General features: G+C 34.8%; 1 protein-coding gene across 1 annotated transcript in view; it reads right to left on the bottom strand.

Annotated features, from left to right (window-relative positions):
* The window catches only part of ANKRD55 (ankyrin repeat domain 55), a 65652-nt gene that overhangs the window by 37399 nt on the left and 6369 nt on the right, over positions 1 to 21884 (bottom strand). The window contains exons 4-5 of the mRNA XM_074284658.1: positions 13905 to 14014; positions 7477 to 7537 (exon numbers count right to left, since the gene is read on the bottom strand). Coding sequence (XP_074140759.1) covers positions 7477 to 7537; positions 13905 to 14014 — 171 coding nt within the window. The remainder of the gene's footprint in view (positions 1 to 7476; positions 7538 to 13904; positions 14015 to 21884) is intronic.

Genomic DNA, 21884 nt, shown 5'->3' with positions numbered 1-21884 from the left:
ATGTGTGCAGAGAGGAGTAAGGTGTAAGAAACCAGCCCAGAATTGAATTTTTCATTCCTGATGTCCTGTTCCTTTTTTTATTTTTATTTGTTTTTTTGAAGTATGGGGCTCCATGCTTGTAGGATTCAACTCCAATGTTAGATTTCACTAAATCGTTTGAGAGAAATTCTTGAGAGCAATTTGAGATTGCCTTATTCTATCTCAACTTTTGGTTGAGTAGCTTTTCAGTCTTGTCATACCCTTGGTGATCCCATTTGGAGTTTTCTTGGCAAAGATACTAGAATGGTTTGCCATTTTTCTTTAGTTCATTTTATAGATGAGGAAACTGAGGCAAACAGAGATTAAGTGGCTTGCCCAAGATCACACAGCTAGTAAGTTCAAATCTGAGGCCAGATTTGAACTCAGGAAACGGAGTGTTTCTAACTCTAGGTATAGCATTCGGAGACTTCATATACAGCCTTTTGTAACCTTCAATAGGAATTTGGAATTTTGTGCCTGTGTGTGTGTGTGTGTGTGTGTGTGTGTGTGTGTGTGTGTGTGTTTAAAGTAAAATAAATTAGTTTCTCATCCTCTTGTACTCTCCACAGAATTTTGTGATTTCGCACCATTTACCCTGGGGTTCATGGATCTCTAGGAGCTAACAACCTAAAAATGTCAAGAAAAACTTTCTTCCCATTTTTGGGAGCCATTTTTTCCCCCTAGGCTAGATGAGCAAAAGAAACAAATCCCCTATATTTAACAATATAAGAACAGAAAGAAGCTCTTTGAATCAGCTGCAATACCAATATTATATGTAATATACAATTCATTCAAGATCTTTGCCCTACAAAGGTCTTTATTTTTCCCTTCTCCCCAGGTGCTGTTTATTATCTAGGCAGCAAGGTATAGGGGATAGAATGCTTAATCAACTTTCAGAACACTTGGATTTTAATCACAGCTTTGTCATAAAGGAGCTACGTGATCTTGGGCTTTATCAGATTATCTCTCTGGGCTTTGGCTTCCTCCTATGTAAAAATGAGGAAGTTGGACCCTTGAGCTGTAATCTATGGTCATTTTGTCTCTTCTGATTTCTTCAACCTCAAATATGTTTTAATTCTGGTGAGTGGTTAAAGGGATAATCTGAGAATGAAACAGTTTCTTGCTGTAAGTAAAAGTCAAATAGGGAATAGCTGAACAAGTTGTGATATATGATTGCAATGGAAATAATACTGTACTATAAGAAATAATGAGTTAATGGTTTTACAAAATCATGTATAGACTTGCATGAAATAATGAAGAGTGAAATGAACAGAACCAAGAGTACATTGTATACAGTAACAGTAACATTGTTTTAAGTGTGACTGAACAACTAAGTTATTTTGATTATAAATACCCAAATTAACTACAAAAGACTATGAAGAAAAATAATATCTACATCCAGAGAAAGATATAGAAAGGTTTTACATATATATGTACATAAACATACGTAAACACATTTTTATGTCTAATGGTAGCTATCTCTAGACTTGGAGAAGAGAGGGAAAAATAAAAAATTTATATAACTTTGTTTTATATATGTACATATATACATGTATATTTACATATGTATTAAATATACATATGTATACATATACATGTGTCTGTGTGTATGTATATATATATATATATATATATATATATATATATATATATTTGGCAAGTTAATTGGGGTTTAGTGACTTACCCAAGGCCACACAGCTAGTATGTATTAAGTGATTGAGGCTGGATTTGAATTCAGGCCCTCCTGACTCCAGGGCTAGTGCTCTATCCATTGTCCCATCTAGCTGCCCATTTGTTATAAATTTAAAAGGAATAGCAAATTGTACGTGATAGATTTGTAGTTTCATGTGCAATCATTTTTTGATTCTTCTATGTTATTGGGATGCTTGTTTTATTTTGTAAATTAAAAATAAAATAAATACAATAAAAAGTAAGAAATAGCAAGGGGTAGTTGAAAAGAATCTAGTTGAAGAATCAGAGGACCTAGGTTTAAAATCTATCTCTGACACTACTTTTGTGGGACTTTGGTTTCCTTATTTATACAATGAAGGGATTTGAGTAGATGACCATTTGATGTCCTTTCCAGCTCCAAATCTAAGATCAGATTCATCAGATTAATAAGCTCATTGAGGACAGAGATTGTTTTTTGCCACTTTTTGTATACCCAGCACTTAACCCTTGCCTGGCACATAATAGATGTTCAATAAAACTTCCTGGTACATAGTATGTCCTTAATTAATGTTCATTGACTGACTTGTAATAGCAAGATATTACTGAAAAGCTGATAAAAAAATACCAATTATTCCTGCATATAATTCATCAAAAGGAGTCACTGGATACTAGGAGCAGAGCTACTTTTAGTGATTTGGAGATTACCCATCAAAATTATCTGATAGTTGTGTGTGCTTTCCCTACCTGTGTTTCAATTTCCTCCTGAGAAGAGACTGGATGACCTTTAGGGTCCAACTCCCAATTTATCTGATCTAAGTAGGTGTTTCTGACTAAGATCAGTGGCTGTTGAGGTTTTGGTGACTTTTTCTGCGGGACTTTCCCATGCATTGGGGGTCAGAAGCTTTTAGAGTAAAATGCTGGTACTCACAGAAGTTTATATTGTCAGAATAGGACTGGCCCAAAGAGTCATGGGTAAAAGATGTATATAATCAGGAAAATAATTCCACAGGAGCAGGAGGTTTTTGAGGGGAGTTAATGGATCATAAATTGAAAACTGAGAATGACCTTCGAGGTATTCTAGTTCAACTCCCTCTTCTGCTGTTATTGTTCAGTTTCATCTATCCGTGATGCCATTGGGATTTTCTTACTAAGGATATTAGCTTGGTGTGTCATTTCCTTCTCCAGTTCATTTTACAGATGATAAAACTGAGGCAAACAGGGTTAAGGGACTTGCCCAGGGTCACACAGCTAATAAGTTTGAGGCCGGATTTGAGTTTTCTTAACTACAGGCTCAGTACCCATGCTACATAGCTGCCCATCTGGTTTATACATAGTTGTTTTCATGTTGTCTCTTCCATTAGACCGTGAGGTTCCTGAGGCCAGGAAACGTCACCTGCCTTTCTTTATATCTGGAGTGATTAGCACAGTGCCTAGCACATAGTAGGTATTGGATAAATGTTTTTTAATTAACTGATAAAGAGATTTGGCAAAGTAATAAGTAGAAGAACCTAAATTGGACCTTAGACCTGCTGACTCCAAACCAACCATCTCCTCTTTCTCCACAGAACCAAACTCCCTCATTTAATCCTAAACCATTTTCTGATTTATGCAGTCCAAATTATGATCTAGACACATAATCATGCTGCATTCATGGTATTTGTTTGTTTGTTTTTGCAGAAGAAGAAAGGGTCTAAAATTAAGTAATTTAACTATCTAAGCCAGTGTTTCTAGCTGAAATTTCAAGCTCCTGAAGAGGCCCATTTCCTTCAATATATTCTCAGAAGTTTTTTTTTTTTTTTTTTTTTTTTTGAAATTCAAATCAACAATAAGTTCACGTTTGAACCTGAAACCTGATCAGGTGCTTATGTGTTTTAAGTTTCAGACAGCACTTTCCTGTAGCTAGGCTGAGATGCACCAGGAAGAATGTGTGATGTGGCAGGTTGCTGAGTGCATCAAGTCTCTGCAAACAGTTGGGGTGTGGTTAAGAGAGGAACAAAACAATCCGAGAATAGTGGTTCAGCTTGCCTCCTCTTCCTGTCAGATTTGTTTTCATAGTAAAATAATCCTGAGGAAGTACCCAGGGAATAAAGAGTGGATAAAATATAATTGTCTCTCTAGTAGTAACTCTTTTGGATAGATGGAGTAAATGGAATTCTCCAACATTTGATGCAATAGGCATCAGAAAAATTTGGTTTTCAACCTGCCAAATGGCTACAATGATGTATCAGGAAAATTGCTGAATTCCTTTGTTCTCTTTGTGATGAAGATTCTTCACTATGTTCAAGGATGGAAAATGACAATCAAGAACTAGAAATAAACTTTGAATTAGTAGAACTATGGAAATGTCCATTAATAGCCATCATATAAAAATGAAACAGAAAAAGTCTCAAATTTTACTAGTTCCTTGATGAAGCAGGAATAAATTACACACATACACATGTGTGTGTGTGTGTGTGTGTGTGTGTGTGTGTATGTGTAACTTGGCACCTCATGAGAGGAGAGGCTTCCGAATAATGAAAAGTCATTGATAAGTAGGCCAGGAGGAGTGAGAGAAGATCAGGGAGGAATTCATCTGTGACTTTCCAATGGGGGAAGAAAGTAGGCCATTTGATTTTTTTTCCTATTAAATAGTCAAAAGATTCTCTAATCTCATTAGTCTGAGGGATAACAACCTATCTCTTTCTTGTCTATCCACTGAGATTTTAGTTCACATTTTCTCACTTACTATAGTGAGTCCACCCCATATTCTATAACCCTTTCTCACTTTTTCTTAATGGGATTTTGGCTGTTCACCTGTCATCTATCATTCTTTCCAAGTGACCAGCCCATAGAATTCCTTGATGAGGTCCTTCAGTGCCATTTTGGGGGCCCCTCCTTGGTTATATATAGCAGGCTGGTCAAACCCAACATAAGCCTTTCTGTTGCCCTCTATATTGCCTTTCTCTTTCAACTAATTCTTAATGAATAGGGGCTCATTTTAGTTGTTTCTGTTTTGGGGTGGACAGATCACTTAATCTTGTTTACCTCAGTTTTCACATCTGTAAAATGAGTTGGAGAATGAAATGGCAACCTACTCTAGTATCTTTGCCAAGAAACTCTCAATTAGTGCCACAAAGAGCTATAGACATGACTGAAACAGTTTAACAACAATATGATTTTGAGGGAGAATAAATGCTCACCATAACTGTAAGTTTTGGTAATCTCAGGCAATATCTCAGTAGACTTGCCTTTGTTACTACATAAAAGATTACTTTATGAGAGAGTAAGAGATATGTTAAGGCATATTTTTCTCTTTTCTTTCCCTCTACTAATTTTTGTTCAATGTAATTTTAATCAAGCTATGTATGTGCTAATTGTCTCTTTGCTTTTTGGATGCAGGGTGATGTCAAAAAAAGAATATTGGATCTGGGAATCTGAATTCAAATTTTGGTTATATGATTTTGGCCAAGTCACTTCACTCTGTGCTTCCATTTCCTTATTTATAATATGAACATCTTCATAGGATTTTAGATTTAAATTAAGAAGATACCTTAGATGTCAACTAAATCTAACCTCATTTTACAACTGGGGAAATCAAGACAATTATGTTTAAAAGAGGTTAAATGTCTTGTCCATGGTCACATAGAAAGAAAATGTCAAGTCTGGGGTTCCAACTAAATTTCTTTGATTTCAAATCCAGGATTCTTTTCTAGGCTGCTTGAGACTGAATGGTCTTTAAGATCCCTCTCCTGATTTGACTGATGCTACCATGCTTATCTGCTATCACATGATAGGGGGGAAGAACATATTTAAGAAAGTCAGGGGACCTTGGCTCTAGATCTGGTTCTTCAATTTACTAGCTTTGAACAATTATGATAATAACAATAATACTCTTGGTTCCCTTCTAATTCTCCTGTTCTATGATATAATGTAGGTCAGTCCTCCTTGTTAAATTATTCTCTGAAAATAATTTGGCCCATACATCTTGGCTTAGGTGTGCACTTTCCTTTTCCTGGTAATTATAATAACAGCACACATTAGTGCCATCCTTTTCCTTCCTTTCTCTAATTTCTTTGGTTTAGCTTCATTTATTCCTTGTTATTTTGAAAGTAAGAAACAGATATAATCTTTATCTGCAAACAGTGTGCACCTTTCTTGTGTAAAGGAGACTATTCTTGCTTAGAACAGACAGGGGAAATGAGATGAATGAAGATGAAGATAGGGGAAGTTAGAACTGGTGAGGGTGAAAGAATTGTTTTTTCAAAATACTGAGAAACCAAGAAGGAAATGGATCAGCATAATGTGGGAAATGAAATCCTGGGTGTGTCCTTTCTGAGACTGAATTGTCTTTATTTCCAAATGGCAAGAGCACTTCCATGAATTTCTGAAACTAGCAATTTTCTCCTAATTATCTCACATTGTCAATGACAAGATTGAAAAGGACAGAGCAAAGGAAGGGAAGAGCAGAACTATGATCAAATGGACAAGGTCCTCAAATTGTTGCAGAACCTAATTTAGAGAGAGTGTCAAGAATATTAGATTTCTCTAAGCCTGGAGGAATAAACTGCATGTTTTAGAGGTTCTCTGAAGTGCTGAGTATGCTGATAGAGCAGTTAGAATGTTTCAATCAGCACATACAGTCTTTGTAGAAAAGTTCTGTGTCTGAGAAAGGGAGAGAACCTGAGGGCCTTTCCCTGTTGGCCTTAGAGTGTAGTGCAATGGAAAAAATACTAGGTTTGGAGGCAGGAGATGTGGACTCAAATGCACATTTGAGAGAGACAGAAACAAAGACAGAGAGAAAGAGTTAAATACAGAGACAGAGGACCAATAACATCATTGGGCGACATTTTGACTTTCATGTGAATTGGATTTAAATGAGACAGAGTTGCATAAAATTGTCAGCCTTATGTTCTCTACCAAAGTCATCAAAGTCCTTTAGCAAGTGGAGATAGCCTGGGATGCAATGGGATGACCTTGGCATCTTCAGTGGCTGACCAAGCTTTAAGTGCTCCACATTGCCTGCTTTAGCTGCCTTCATAGCCATTGGAACAAAATGTTCTCATCTGCCCATTTCTCCAGAGGAAGATTTCATGAGTTTGATGTAGATACCCCTCTAACTCATCAACAAATTTGAAGCATGTCAATTACTTTCAACCTAATTTAAACCATTTTCTAAGATTATTTTACTAGGGTTTTGCCTCTGTGAATGCTATGGCTTCTTGGAGTCACAGGTGAGAGTTGGGTGAAAGTGGATCCCAGGAATGGAGAAGCATCTCTGAAAAGGGCTCAGCAATATGTAATACCAGAGGTACTAGTCCTCCCTAAATACCCCATAAATCCACCGAGCAATATGTGACAATTTCAGGAAAGTACCTGCTAATTCTACTTATTAGCATTCATATGGACACATCAACACTGACACCCTAGTTTGTTGGCAAAGTTACTGAAATCAAGAGAATTAGAAGATTTGGACTTCTGTTTACTTTTGGACTACCTAGCTCCGCTAGCTACTCTGTCAAGTACCAAGTCTTTCTCACAACCACTCTATGAGACACTGAATGCCAGCATCATAATTCTCATCCTATATGTGAAGAACTATGACATAGAGTTGATGGCAATTATTCTAGGTTATAGATTTGAACTTGCCTCTGAGTCTAGTGTTCTTTCCCCTTCACCACATGGTCTGTGGCATGTGAGAGCAGTAAGGACAAAATTTTAAGAGCAGAATCACAAGAGAAATGAAATTGTTGAGGAGGTCCTTTTAACCCTTAGTGAATGGACAACTCGTGCTGAAGAAGATTGACTCACCTCATTATCCTGGTGATTTATTTCACTGAGATTGGACTGTTGAAGGAGCACTGTTAATAGTCTGTAAGGAAAAAAAAAAAAGATAATGATAAGTCAATATACTGAAGAAAAAAACTGGGTATTGTGCTTTCAGAACCTGTTCCAACATGGCACTGAGAGCCTAAATGAGTTAAAAGCAAAACTAGGGAGTATTTCTCTGCTTTCGGGGCTCTATTTGTATACTTAGAAATAAGGGTGTGGACAGTGAAGGTCAAGATGAGGACAGTGTTGGCCTGTGAATTGTATGACACAAAAACCAATTGCCTGGAATTTGTGAGTGATCTAGTCATAATGGCTGATCCCTTAGATTCTTGTTTTTATAGCAAATTGTATGCAAGGGGACTTGCAGTTGCATGTGCAATAATCTTTTTTTTTTTTTTTTTTTTTAGTATGTTAAGGAAGTGCTTGTTTTATGTCATATATTAAAAATGAAATTAATAAAATTATTTTAAAAGACTGGAAAAAAGATATTGAGGTTGCCACATGGATAGGGCTACATTTTGAGTGCATTGTTGTGTTTAAAACTAAGACATTTCTCTGATGTCAGAGGCAGTCATATATTTCTAATTTAGAATTTCTATGGGGCTCAACACCATAAATTCAGTCAACAATGAGAAATATAATATGTCACATTTTATTTGGACCTAATAGGCTGAAGAGTTAGAACCTTGGCAAAAATTGTATGTAGTGAGTACTTTTACTTGGTGTCTCTTTTCATTTTTAAGAGTGGTGTAGTCTCTAAGAGCCTCAGCCTCCTGAGTAGAATAATTAGAAAGGACGGCAAGAAATGAGTGTACTTTCCTCAAACAGTCATTACTGAATCTTTGTACCTGCCCCAGGTAGAATGAATCTACTGCTAGTTGTGGTGATTGATAACAGAGAACTGGCTTATGTAGCCATCTCACTAGCCTCAATGGACTTAGATCAGTGTTCTAACCATGTCTTTAGTGATATGGCAAAGAATGGAATTTATTGTGACTCCTGACTTAGTCACTTATTTCAGTAGTTCTATGGAGAGGGAGTTTGACAATTGCAGTACAGTCACACAGTTGATTGTTGGAAAAGATTCAAATGTGGTGAAAAGCATCCCATAGTGTTTAAATCTGTGGCTTGATGATAGCCCCTGGACTCCAGATGTCTTAGAGAACATTTTAAAACAAGAATTTGGACTATTTCATAATCAATAATAGCTAGCAAACTGTTTCAGAGTAAAATGTGTTCTGTCACCTGTAACATAACCCAGCCTCTAACTTTTTCCGAGAATTGATTCCTTTAAGGCTGGATTTTGTTTTTAGAACCACATTAGACTGTGTCCCATTGAATAGGACTGGGAGATTTGGTTTTGGAGACAAATACTATCATTGGTGAAAGGCATAGATGAAACATGTCTATTTTTTCTATATCTAGTTTTACTAGTAATTCATTCTACTACACACACATTTCTCTTCAGAGATATCATTGATGCTTGGTTGGATGAAATCCATGACTGGGTCATGGCTCTAGATGGGTATACTTTATTTGAAAAGCACATGATAAGAAAGAGGTGGGGGTAGTAATATATATTAAATAAATAGATTTATAGAGAAATCCAGGAAGCAAAAGGGAAAAGTTTGATGGAGAATATTTGGGTGAAATTCAAGAAAGTGATAATGTTATTAGAGAGTACTATAGACCATTCAATTTAGATTTCAAAGAGTGCAGATGAAATATAGATAAGATACTTACAGATGAATATGTTGTATTCCTATGTTATAATCTAAGATGGATGAAGAATAATTTAGAATAAATTTGTGAAGAGATAAAAAGAAATTATTCCAATAATGTGAAAAAATGAGATAGTCTGAATAGAACTATATAAGAAATTCATCAATCACCTGAGATTTTAGAAAGAAATGGATAGAAGATGGAAGCAATGCAAGTACTACAGTACAATAAAAATGGTATCAAGAATGATAAACCTCAGAATAATAAAATGTTTTTTTAAAAGGTATTCATTTGTTCGTCCATTCGTTCTTTCTTTATAGTTATAATGGAAGAAAAGGAAGGATTAGATAATGGATCTTTGTGGTGAAAATTAATAGACAGCAGAGGAGCAGCTAAGCTGTTCATTCTTTTATTTCTGTTTTCTGTGCCAAGAAGAAAGACCCTTGTATTGGAGATGACAATGACTAATTTCCATTGGAGATGGAAATGACTAACAGGAGTTGATACTCAAAATAAATAAGGAGATGATATGACTCTCTTTAATGAATTCAAATCACTTGACCCAGAGAAATCATATTCTTTGGTCTTCTAAAAACTGACTGATGTACTTGGTAAGGTACTGTCATTGACATTTGAAAGATCATGGAAAATGAGAGAGATACTATAAGACTGGAAAGAAAAAATGTCTTTATTTTCAAAAAGGGAGATTGCACATTTTCCAAATTATAGATTAGTCAGCTTAACTCCTATAACTAGGAAAATTATAGAATAGATAGGTAACAAAATTGCTCACTAACATCTAGACAGAGAAATGGTGGTTATAAAGGGCTATCTTCATTTCATCAAGGTCATACCAAACTAACCTTATTTTCTTTTTTGACAGGTTTAATAAACAGCAAAGAGAACACTGTATATAGTGTATCAAGCAATTTTTATTTATATAATTTCTGTAGCATATTTTAGCTAACTTTTTGATAGACTATTTTGTGGAAAAGATGAAGAGAGATTGATTAGACAATAATAAAATTGGGTGGATTCAGATTTGATTTGATGACTTGACTCAAGAGTAATTAGTAATGGTTCAATAATCTCTATTGAAGTACACCAAGGATCTGTTCTTGACCTTGTGCTATGTAATTTTTTTTAAAATAAAGGCATATAATCCTATACTAAATTAAATGTATTAATGAGATGGAGGAAGGAAGGATAGGTAACAGGGTGGATGACAAAGTCAGAATCCAAAAGGATACTGACAGACTAAGCCAGAGAAATTAAACGCGTTATGGGCCACAAGTCTGATTTTGTGGCCCAACATTGTGGGCCCACAATATTTCCAAGTGCTGATGAACCAGATTAAAATGTAATTGGGAAACATTTAGCAATATAAATAAAAATACAGTAAAATATCTAGTTATTACATTTTAAAACCAAGTCAATATGCTTCCCACCATGATCCTTGGATATGGCTTAGTTTCCACTTGAGTTTGACATCACTAGACTAGAGCATGGGATGAATTGAATAAGATAAAATCTAATTAAGATAAATGTTTAAAATCTTGCATTTGAAGACAATAAAAATTAATTTTATGAGTATAGGTTAGGGAAGGCATATTTAGAAAGTTGTTCTGAAAAAGAACTGTGGGTTTTAGTGAATTCCAAGCTCAGTTTGAGGTAGCTAAACACACACACACACACACACACACACACACACACAAACAAATGCCATCTTGAGCTGTATTGAAGAAAGTCAGTTTGAGGCAACTTATGAAAGATACTATTAAGCAAACTATTAAGTTTGTCCAGAGGAAGATAACTAGTATGGTAAAGGTTCTTCAAATTATGTTATATTAAGATTAATTAAAGGAAGTGGGATGTTTAACCTGGGGAAGAGAAGACTCAGGGAGGAAAGCATGATAACTCATTTGCCCTCTTAAGGCTTGGGTTAAAGCAAATGCCTGTGTCTGAAAATTTCTAGAAAATTTTATTCTCAGGGAAATGATATGATTATGAGTTAATTGTTGAGCTTTATCACAAGTAGGCAAAGCACATACACACACATATTATATGGCAATATAATTGGGGAGGGAACATACTCAGAGTTGGAGTTCAGGTGACAAGATTATATTCCCCAAACCTGGGGATTGCGAATAGATGATAAATTCCAAATGTAGGTGGGAACATTAAATATCAGATCCAGATGTGATGGAAAAGTTGTTGGGGTCTCTTTTTAACATACCAGACTTGAGTAAAAATTCAAGTAGGGGGAATTTTTTGGGGGGACCACAAACTCCATCCACATCTAATAATTGAGTAATCAAATCTCCAAAAAATGATTTTCTTTCCCTTTAGGTCTAATAATATAGAAGAGAAAGAAGTAGAACTTTTGACACACTGGAAAGAAAGACTAGTTTAGTAACCAGAGAGTCCCTAAAAATCACTTCATAGAGTTCCTTGGGCTACTGTGTCCTTTTTTAAGCCTCACATTTATTACCTTTATTATTTTTTTCTAAATAGTATTTTATTTTTCCTATTACATGTAAAGATAATTTTCAACATTCATTTTTATAAGATTTTGAGTTCCAATATTTTTTTTCTCCCTTTACCTCCTCCTTTCCCAAGATAATTTGAATTTTAGCATAGTCTGCTTATCAGTATCGATTCAGTGAGAATTGTGTTTTCAGTGAACTATTGTGGTAAAGTGGTTTTTAGAGTAAATATGAATCTGGATTTGTGTTTGTAGTATGCTCCAAAGGAAGTCTGAGAGCTGGTGTGGTGTCAATGATTTTCCACTATGAGAAACTGAGGTTTCAGATTCAATCTTTTGCACATAGTTACTTATGTGACTCACCTCTGACCAAGGACCAGTGGTATTGTAATAATCATAATAAGACTACCTATGGGGTATAGTTTAGTGCAGAGATTCTTTAACTGGAGTATATTCTAAAAGACTGTGAACATCATGTTTTTATTTCAATATCATTGGTTTCTTCTGTAATTCTATGGGTTTCATAAATTTGTTGAAAACCTTATTCTGAGGAGTCTGTTAGATTAGCAAAGGGTCCCCAGACACAAAAAAATCCCTGGATTAAATAAAAAAATAGAATTGGAGATAATTCTTCTGTGGAAAGAAAAGACAATATGGAATGATGTGTGTTAATTAGCTAATTTGAGTACCAATTCTATCTGTACTAGGTCAGCCTTCTATAGTAGTCTTTTAAATTTAGAATGAATTCTACTGTTGACTGCTTGGACTTTGTATTTTATTATCTACAGGTACACAACTATTTCCCCAAGTAGAATGTAAACTCCTTGAGAGCAGGGACTTTTTTAGTTTCTAGAACAGGGCTTAGCATAAAGTAGGCATTTGTTAAATGTTTGTTGAATAAATGAACAAATAAAAGCAGCTAAGGAGTCACCTAGTAAATTTACTGTAGTATAGTCCTAAATAGTCCATTTGAAATGTATCTGTTCAAGATCATTGCTGGGAAAGAATCTGGTTTTGCAATTATGTTTTTATGTATTGTTGGGAAAAGCTGTTTTTTTTTTTTTAACTTACTCATCAAAAAGGAGTTAGAGTCTAATCATATTTTCTCGTACAGAATTGTTTGTAGTTTTAACCTATTTTCTAAACTTCCTCATTTGGTGAGTTTTGGTGAAATCCTTTCTGTTATTTCTGTATGTGATCCAATGATAATAACTGGCAAACTCTGGGGATAATCCTGGAATTAATCCTGGAATTCCCCAAGACCTTTCATTTCTTTATAAGAGAAATTGAAGGGAAAAAGAAATCTTTTGATCTCTACTTCAGGGAACCCAGATGAGAGGCAATCTTATTTTTTCCCACACCCAGATTCTGGTTTGATTCTGTCCTGTATTGGGGTCTGAACTGAAGTGGGCATTGTATATTTTCATCATTGTATTATCTCATAGTCCGAGATCAGAGAAGAGAGGGAATGGGCTGGGGTGTGTTCTGGGGGAGAACATAGGTTTTAGAAGAGGAAGAGACCATAAAGGTTATCCAATCCCATACCTTTATTTTATAGGAGGGGACTAAGTTGAGAAACTAAGTAAATTAAGAAACTAAGTTGCTTAAAGGCACATAGGTAGTAAAGGAATAAAACTGGAGCTTGAGTTCAGTGCAAACAATTTTAAATCTATGATTTTTCTAAGTGGACCAGTTGATTCTTTCAATGTCATTCTACTATAGTAGGAATGACTGATCCAATGAGTTATTGCCATGCTGGCTTTTGAGGGAGTTCCTACATATGGAGATACCTGCACTGATGAAACAAAATTCTATACCTCTTCCCACAGCATGCAAGAATGACATTGGTTGAGATGGTAGAGAAAGGTAATGGTCTTCACGATTAGAAGGAATAAATACCTAAATCAGTGATTAATTAAAGTACATGTATTTCACCAAAGATATCACTTTTGATTGCCCTACATTGTGGGAAGGACTGGGTTCTGATCTCCTTGTACTAAGGGCAAGACAAAGGGGAAAGAGAGTGCTTTGTAACAAGAAATACTTAGGTCAGATATTTGGCAGAACTTATTGAGGATAAGGAAAGATCTTAGACTATATAGAGTCTATTCTCTAGGTAGGCATCTTGAAAGGAATAATCCTAGTGATATAAGAACGAATTATGTGGAATCAACAGTTTCATCTAAACAATTATACGTACTTCACATCTGACTCGGCAGTTGCAGCATGCAGTGGTAGGCGCCCATTTTTATCAGGAATATTTTGTTTGGCCCCATTTCTGAGCAGACTCACACAACCTTCTAGCCATCCCTGGAAGACAGAGAACAAGGTTAAAGAATAAACCAATGGGGCAGCTAGGTGGTGCAGTGGATAGAGTACCAGCCCTGAATTCAGGAGGACCCGAATTCAAATGTGGTCTCAGACACTTAACACTTCCTAGCTGTGTGACCCTGGGCAAGTCACTTAACCCCAGCCTCAGGGAAAAAAAAATTAAAAAAATAAATAAATCAATAACCACATAATGCCACAATAAGCTTTCAACAACTCTCTCTCTCTCTCTCTCTCTCTCTCTCTCTCTCTCTCTCTCTCTCTCTCTCTCTCTCTCTCTCTCTCTGTTTCCCTCTCCTTCTTCTTGTCTTTGTTTCTCTCTATCTCTCTAATTCCTTTGCACATGATTCTGCTAGTTGCAAAATATCTTGTTCAAAGGCAAACAATCAGTCAGGAATAAACAGCTATTTTATGCCAGACACTATGCTAAATGATGGGATACCAAAAAAGGCAAAAGATAACCCTGGCCCTTAAAAGGCTCACAATCTAATGGGCCACTAGAAAATTTCTTTTAAAAATTACTTCTGCTCTAAGCCTGAATACCTCAGATGAAGTAGCAAAGCCCAGGGATGGGTTTACTTCTTAGGTTATAAACCTTTTCAATCTTCAAAACAATGACAGCCATCTCTAGCACTTCCTGCTACTTTTGATTCAAAGGATGTGGGTTACTAATCAAATTACCAATAGGTGGAAAGGAACAGAAATGAGTTAAAATTTAACTTTTAGTAAGAAAAATACCTCAAGGCCTCTCTACTCTGTTCCAAATCAGGTTTCCTGTCTTCTTCCAGTCTAGTGTAGAGAAGGTAAAAAGAAGTCAAAGGTTTCATAGTTGCTTCAGAAAAATGAGTGAACAGATATGTTTTCTGGATGGCAAAAATAACAGCACTAAAATACAAAGTTCCTGTAAGGCAGGCCAACCTGTGGGCAAATCAGTTTGAAATTATGATAATAGAGTATTTAAAATATCCCTATTCTTTGGATCACAGATCCCTCTGCTAGGAATACTATATAAATGAGGTAAATGACAGTAAACAACATCCCATAGTCACAAAAATATTAATAACATAACTTTTTGTATTAGCAAAGAACTGCCAAAAAAGTAGATGTCCATTAATTAGGGCAATAAACAAGTGGTGAAATAAGAATGTAGTGTAATATATTAAGGAATAACATAAGGAATAATAAATATTAAGAATTCATGTTAAGAATGTTAAGAAGCCTGAGAAGATGTATGACCTAAAATTGAGGGAAGTAAACAAAATTGGAAAATTTATATATATATATATATATATATATGTATGTATGTATATATATATATACATATATATATATATACATATATAATGATTACAACAGGGTAAATGGAAAAAGCAACAAGAATAATGAAACTAAATATTATTTAATTATAATGACAAAACTCAGATATCCAAAAGACAAAAAAAGGACTCATCTTTGCAGGTATGAGGCATTTGTAGTGCAGAATATTATATATATTTCTAGTAATTTTTGATTAATTGCTTTTGTATTCTTTATTATTGAAAAAGATATATTTTGAAATTAAGGTAATATAAAAACAAGAAATATACATGCATTTAAAAAAAGAAAAATTTACCAAAGTGGGGGTGATTGATAGAGATGCAGACAGAAAGGAGAGAGACAATAAGAAAGAAAAAAACAAAAGAAGAAACTAGAATCACATTTAAATTTGTAGATAAAATTATAATTTTGGGTGTAGTTTTGTGGAAAAGAAAAATTATTGTTAAATGGTAACTGGTGTCAAGGTTTTTTCTGGCCCTCTTAATAATATATGATATACCTTTTTGTAGTGGCTAGAAATTGGAAATTGAATGGATGCCCTTCAATTGGAGAATGGCTGAATAAGACATGGTATATGAATGTTATGGAATATTATTGTTCTATAAGAAACAATCAGCAAGATGATTTCAGAGAGATCTGGAGAGACTTACATGAACTGATATTAAGTGAAATAAGCAGAAGCAGGAGATCATTATACATGGCAACAACAAGACTATACGATAATCAATTCTGACTGACATGGCTCACTTCAACAATGAGATGATTCAAACCAGTTCCACTTGTTCAGTGATGAAGAGAGTCATCTATACCCAGAAAGAGGACTGTGGGAACTGAGTGTGGATCACAACATAGCATTCTCAATTCTCTCTATTGTTGTTTGTTTGCATTTTGTTTTCTTTTGCAGTTTTTTTCTTCCTTCTTGATCTGATTTCTCTTGTGCAGCAAGATAATTGTATATATATATATATATATATATATATATATATATATATATATATATATATATATATATATATATATATATATATATGATTTAACATGTATTGGACTACCTGCCAGATAGGGGAGAGAGTAAGGGGAAGGAGGGGAAAATTTGAAACAAAAGGTTTTGCAAGGGCCAATGTTGAAAAATTAACCATGCATATGTTTTGTAAATAAAAAGTTTTAATTAAAAAAAAGAGAGAGAAAAAATAATATATGGCACAGTGCACTGCTTTGGCTTGCTGTTTACCAAGTCATCAAATTACTGTCAAACAAATTACCCCATCCATAAAACTGAGTAAGAGAAAAAATATATATAATTAAGAGAACAAAAGTTGTTTTGTTTTTGATAAGCTTTAAATGTCAAAGGTGTTTGAGCAGACATAGATCTGGCACATATATTTTATAGTTTGGAATATTTTTCAAATTTTGTAAGAATTACTAAAAAATTTCCCTAAAATTATTTCCTTAAATATTTTTTCCTAAAAATCAGAAACTCAGTGGATGTATTTATATACAACAGTCCAATTCAAATTTGTCATATATAAATTATTTGCATTGTTTACACCTGGGATGATTTAAAAAATAATAATCTTACTCACTTTCCTCTGGCTAATTAGTATGCTTAGCTTTCTCCTTCTTTCACTTCTGCCCTTTCTCTCCACTCTCCCCCAGTCAATAAAATAAGATTTCATGCCTTGAATCAGTTTAAATCAGCAATGACTAAGGAGGTGAATCTAAGTATAAAGGGAAGGGGGAGATCAATTAAGTGAAGAACTGAACTTAAAGCAAGTGAGGATATATAACTTTTCTGCTGGATTACATAAACTATGTACAATATTTTCTGTCTGCTGACAATATAATATGCAGATCTTTGAGAATTTAGTTTCCAGCCATTCATAGCTGAGGGTCAAGAGTGACAATGTGATGATGAAAAGTCTGCTGGCTTGCCAAGAAGACAGAAACATAATGACACAGTGAAAATGGAGATAGAACTGAATATGTTTACAGAAGCTTTTCACTCTTTTCCTTGATAGCCTTTGAGTGAGTGGAATTAGTAGATGAGGGAAATCAGCCCTATCAGCTATATGGTTGCCATGTGTCCATGACTACATGGCCCTGCAAGGGTTTTATTTGTTGTTTGCATTTCATTTTTTGTGTTTATTCTGCACTGATCATAGGTGATTGAGTATGAACTGCATTAAGTTACAGTCCTATGAACTTTGAAAGTTCAGAAAAGCCATCAGAGATTCAATAACTGGAGTCAGCAAGAGAGGTCATTTGAGCTTATGTTAACAAATATTTGAGTCTGGTGAGGAGCCAACCTCCCCCCCGCCCCCAGGATCAATCTGCTTGGCTCAGGCTAGGAGTAAATCAACATGGTAGCCAAGACACTATGTCCTGAAAGCAAGAGAACAATTTGTCCATGAATGATGTCACATTTATAAGTGAACTCAGTGGTGACTGCGAAAAGATAATAGGAATTTCAAGGCTGAAGGATACCTCTGCATTATGTATCTTCTCTATATGACTGCTCCAAGACTTTGGTAATTCAAATCTGAGCCCCCTCAAACTCCCAAAGGACATTATGTGTGTATCTGTGTAGGAGGGGAGAATGTACCTGTTCATTTGAATGGGTATTTCATTTGAACTGTCTTTGATATACCTACTTAGTGGATAGCCCATTATAAAAGATGATTGAGCAATTGGTATTAACTGGCTAATCAATTATGGGAGGAGCACACAAGTAGGGGATAATAAGCAATAGCACTAAAATCCAGTTAACCACCCTTTGGAATCCTAGACTGATTGTGTATATTAAGATTTGGGTGAATGAACCCAGAGGGGTACTACATATGCCAAGAATCATGTCACACATTCAAATGTTAAACCAAAAAAAAAAAGTCATCTGTGTCAATACTTTCTATTAGTGGGAGTAACTGAGAGGTTGGTCTTTTTTTTTTTTTTTTTTTTTTTTTTTTTTTTGGTCTCTATCTTTAACATGTTCTATTATTCTGCTATTTTGAATCTGAGTTCTCAATAGATTCAGAGAATGTTTGAACTAGAAGTAGCCTTAGAAATCATCTGGTTCAACTAGTTCATTTTAGCGATGGAGACCCTGAAATACAGTTATAGGAACCAAGTTCTCTTGTGTCTTAGTACAAAACTATATGCTCAAAAAAAAAAAAAAAAAGATTGTTCCCTGTTTATACTAGCTTTATGTGACCCCTGCTAAATGCAATGGTTCTTGTCAGCTGGAAACCCCTTCTCTACTACATTTCCTTCACAATGCCCCCAAGTAGATATTCTTTTCAGTTCCCTGGTTAGGTATCTCATTCAAAAAAAAAAAAAAAAAACAGTTATTTTGAAACTTTGGAAGAAATATAGCTCGTTATTATTATTATTATGACTGGTGATCACCATGAAGCATTTGGCTGGTACCTGTTCCTTAATATTGCCTGCTCTAACATCCCAAGTTCACTCAGCCTCCTCCTTAGGCTCCACAGAAAAAGCCAAACAGCAGGCACTTATTAAGCACCATAGTGTACCACGTATGCTGCTGGATGATGAGGATAAAAGCAAAAATGAAACAATCCCTGCCCTCCTGGATAAATTTACATTCTACCAGGGAAGACAAGTATGTATAGATGCATATTATTAAAAACATTGTGGATGAACCAGTAATATGGAGATCCAGATTTGGTAACACAGTCTCTTGCTCATATAGCTTAGATGACCTTGAGTCACAGCATGACTCAGTTTGAAAACTTGATGAATTTGAAATAATACCAATATGGACATTATTGATACTAGTGCAGCTCATAGAATTTACCAACTCTCTCATCTTGTATGATTCTTATCTGTGTCTTTCTCTATACCATCTAAGGAAATCTTCTTGAAGAGTGGAATACCTTCCTTTGGTTATTTTTTGGGGGGAGAGGAAGAGATAGAATCAGTACCATCCAGGAATTGCTCATTTGTTGGTCTTTCATTCACATGCATAATAAGTTTATTTCCTTTTCTGGTCATGCATGTCCTTGAAGATGTTATTTAATCTACTATAGTTCTTGTGCACAATCATTGTTGGTAATCTACTGCAGTCTCCTCACACTGGCTATATGTCCCTCCCTTGCCTTTTGAGTTATTTGTAATTACGGCACTTTAGAGACTGGGTTGTAAGTTGATTCGAAGACCTGTAGTTTCAATGGGAAAGTACTAACACTAAAAACAAAAAACAAAACAAAACAAAAAACTTTTACTGCAGGGAGCAAGTTAGTATCAGTACAAATATTATGCATTTTACTTAATATGACCTAATCTGGCCTCTCTATCTTGCTCAATTCTGAGTCCAACTTTTTCCTCTATAGTAGCAGTTCAAAATCTAGATACTAATGGAATAATTCAATAAACCACTCATCCCACTGAAGGACAGTACTAGGTAATGTGTGTGTGTGTTTGAATCCGTTTTGTTTTTCCAATGTGAATGGTTAGACCAATACTTTTTGAGTGAGTATGAATTTCATTCAGATTTTGTTTTGTTTGGGGGATCAACAAGGGCAGTGAGGTGGTATAGTGGATAGAAGTTAGGAAGACTCATCTCTTTGAATTTGAATATGGCCTCAGACACTTAATAGTTGTATGATTCTGAGCAAATCACTTAATCCCATTTGCCTCAGTACCTTCATCTATGAAATGAACTGGAGAAGGAAATGAGGAACCATTCCAGTATCTTATCAAGAAAACCCTAAATGGGGTCATGAAGTATTAAATGACTGAACAACAACAAGGGTCAATGAAATTAGTACAGCATTGTCTATGCAGAGGGATATTTTGAGGATCTTTGTATGTGTATAGAATCCTTTTTCAATTTGAACTCTGTGCAAGGGATGGGGTTGCTTTATATCCTGCTTAGTAGTCAATAAAATATCTGTGTTCACCTGTCATATAATTTTAAAAAATAATCTTAATATAGAGGTACTACTTTGCTTGAAGAAAGACATTAAGAATGTATATTGCTCTCCTAAGCCCCTAAGTAATTTTTTTTGGTGGGGAAATCATTAAATAGACAAAGAAATTCTTATATTCTCTGTTGCCTAAGTTAGTTATATGATTATGAAAATTTTTGCTTTACTATAAAAAATCATTCACAGAAGTCTGCCTAATCTGTTCACATATCTTCATGCAGGACAATTTTCATTTATGTATAAACTAGAGATGTAGAAGTCATGGCCTTCAAAATTTCTGAGATTGCCTAAAGCCACATTGAAATGTAAGTGGGAAATGTTTAATAAATAAATGAAAATATATACAACATACATAATGTTAATTCATGATTAAATGAATATGCAGTTCACAGTTTCTGATTGAGTTTGACACCATTACAGACCATTCCCATAATAGTCAAGAAAGTAGGCGTATTATTAGAGTGTCTGATTATTGTTAAAATATATATTCAATCATCTTTTTCATTTTTTTAGAAGAAAGGAGACATTCCTTTCTTTAATATATCATGAGAATGCCATGAGTTCTTAAAAGTATGTCATTTTTAACAGGTCCTTCCACCTCTCCCTATTATATATTTGATCAGACCCAGACATGCTTTTCAACATCATCTTTGGTGTCATTTCCATTTCCTCTTATGGGCCATAAGATATTGAGGATGTTGAATATAAATGTGAATATAAATGTGACAATCTTGTCACTGATGAGATACTAGAGAAATGCTAGAAGATTTATTTCATTTCCTAACTCTCTGTTGTCCCAAATGTTTCAGGATGAGCTAGTTTCTTCAGATCTCACACTCAGGTTTCTTTTCTCCTTTCCTGCCATTACATCTTTTATGAACAAATATTGCCTATAACCTGAAACCATTCTCCTTCTGCATGTATCTTCACCTATGTATTTCCACACGTGACTTTGTACTCTAAACTGTGATTGCCTTTGATTGCCATGGTCTTTCTGTTTGACAGACTATTTCCTATTTGTACAGGATGGGTGGTTTCTTGCCAAGTATATTGTAGAAGTCAGTCTTATTCTAATTCATGATAGACTGAATGGGATGGCCCTTCAAGCTCTGAGATATGGTTCTGGTCAGATTTGAGTATTTGTTGGATTCTATTCATAGTGAGAGACTCATGCTTATCTGCTTTCTACTTTTCTTCACACACATAGTTCAAGCTTTGAATTTAATAAGGAAAATGGTGAAAAGTTAGTGTCTCTTTATTAATTTTTATATAGTGTATCATAATGTGCTTTTTGTCATCTACTTTAGAACTGATTTTTACCTAATGTTTATTTCTTTTTTTCTTTTTTTAAATTAGAGCTTTTTATTTTTCAAAACATATTCATGGACAATTCTTCAACATTAGCCCTTGCAAAACCCTGTGTTCCATGCCCTCCCCTAGATGGCAAGTAGTACAATATATGTTAAATAGGGTAGAAATATAAATTAAATCTAATATATGTACAGATGTTTATACAATTATCATGCCACACACACAAAAAAAGAGAAGTAAAATAAAATGCAAGTAAACAACTACAAAAAGAGTGAAAA

This window comes from Sminthopsis crassicaudata, chromosome 1 (genome assembly GCF_048593235.1).
Source record: "Sminthopsis crassicaudata isolate SCR6 chromosome 1, ASM4859323v1, whole genome shotgun sequence".
In the NCBI taxonomy this organism is placed as follows: Eukaryota; Metazoa; Chordata; class Mammalia; order Dasyuromorphia; family Dasyuridae; genus Sminthopsis; species Sminthopsis crassicaudata.
The sequence above is the reverse complement of the archived record's forward strand: the minus strand, read 5'-3'. Positions and strand labels throughout refer to the sequence as shown.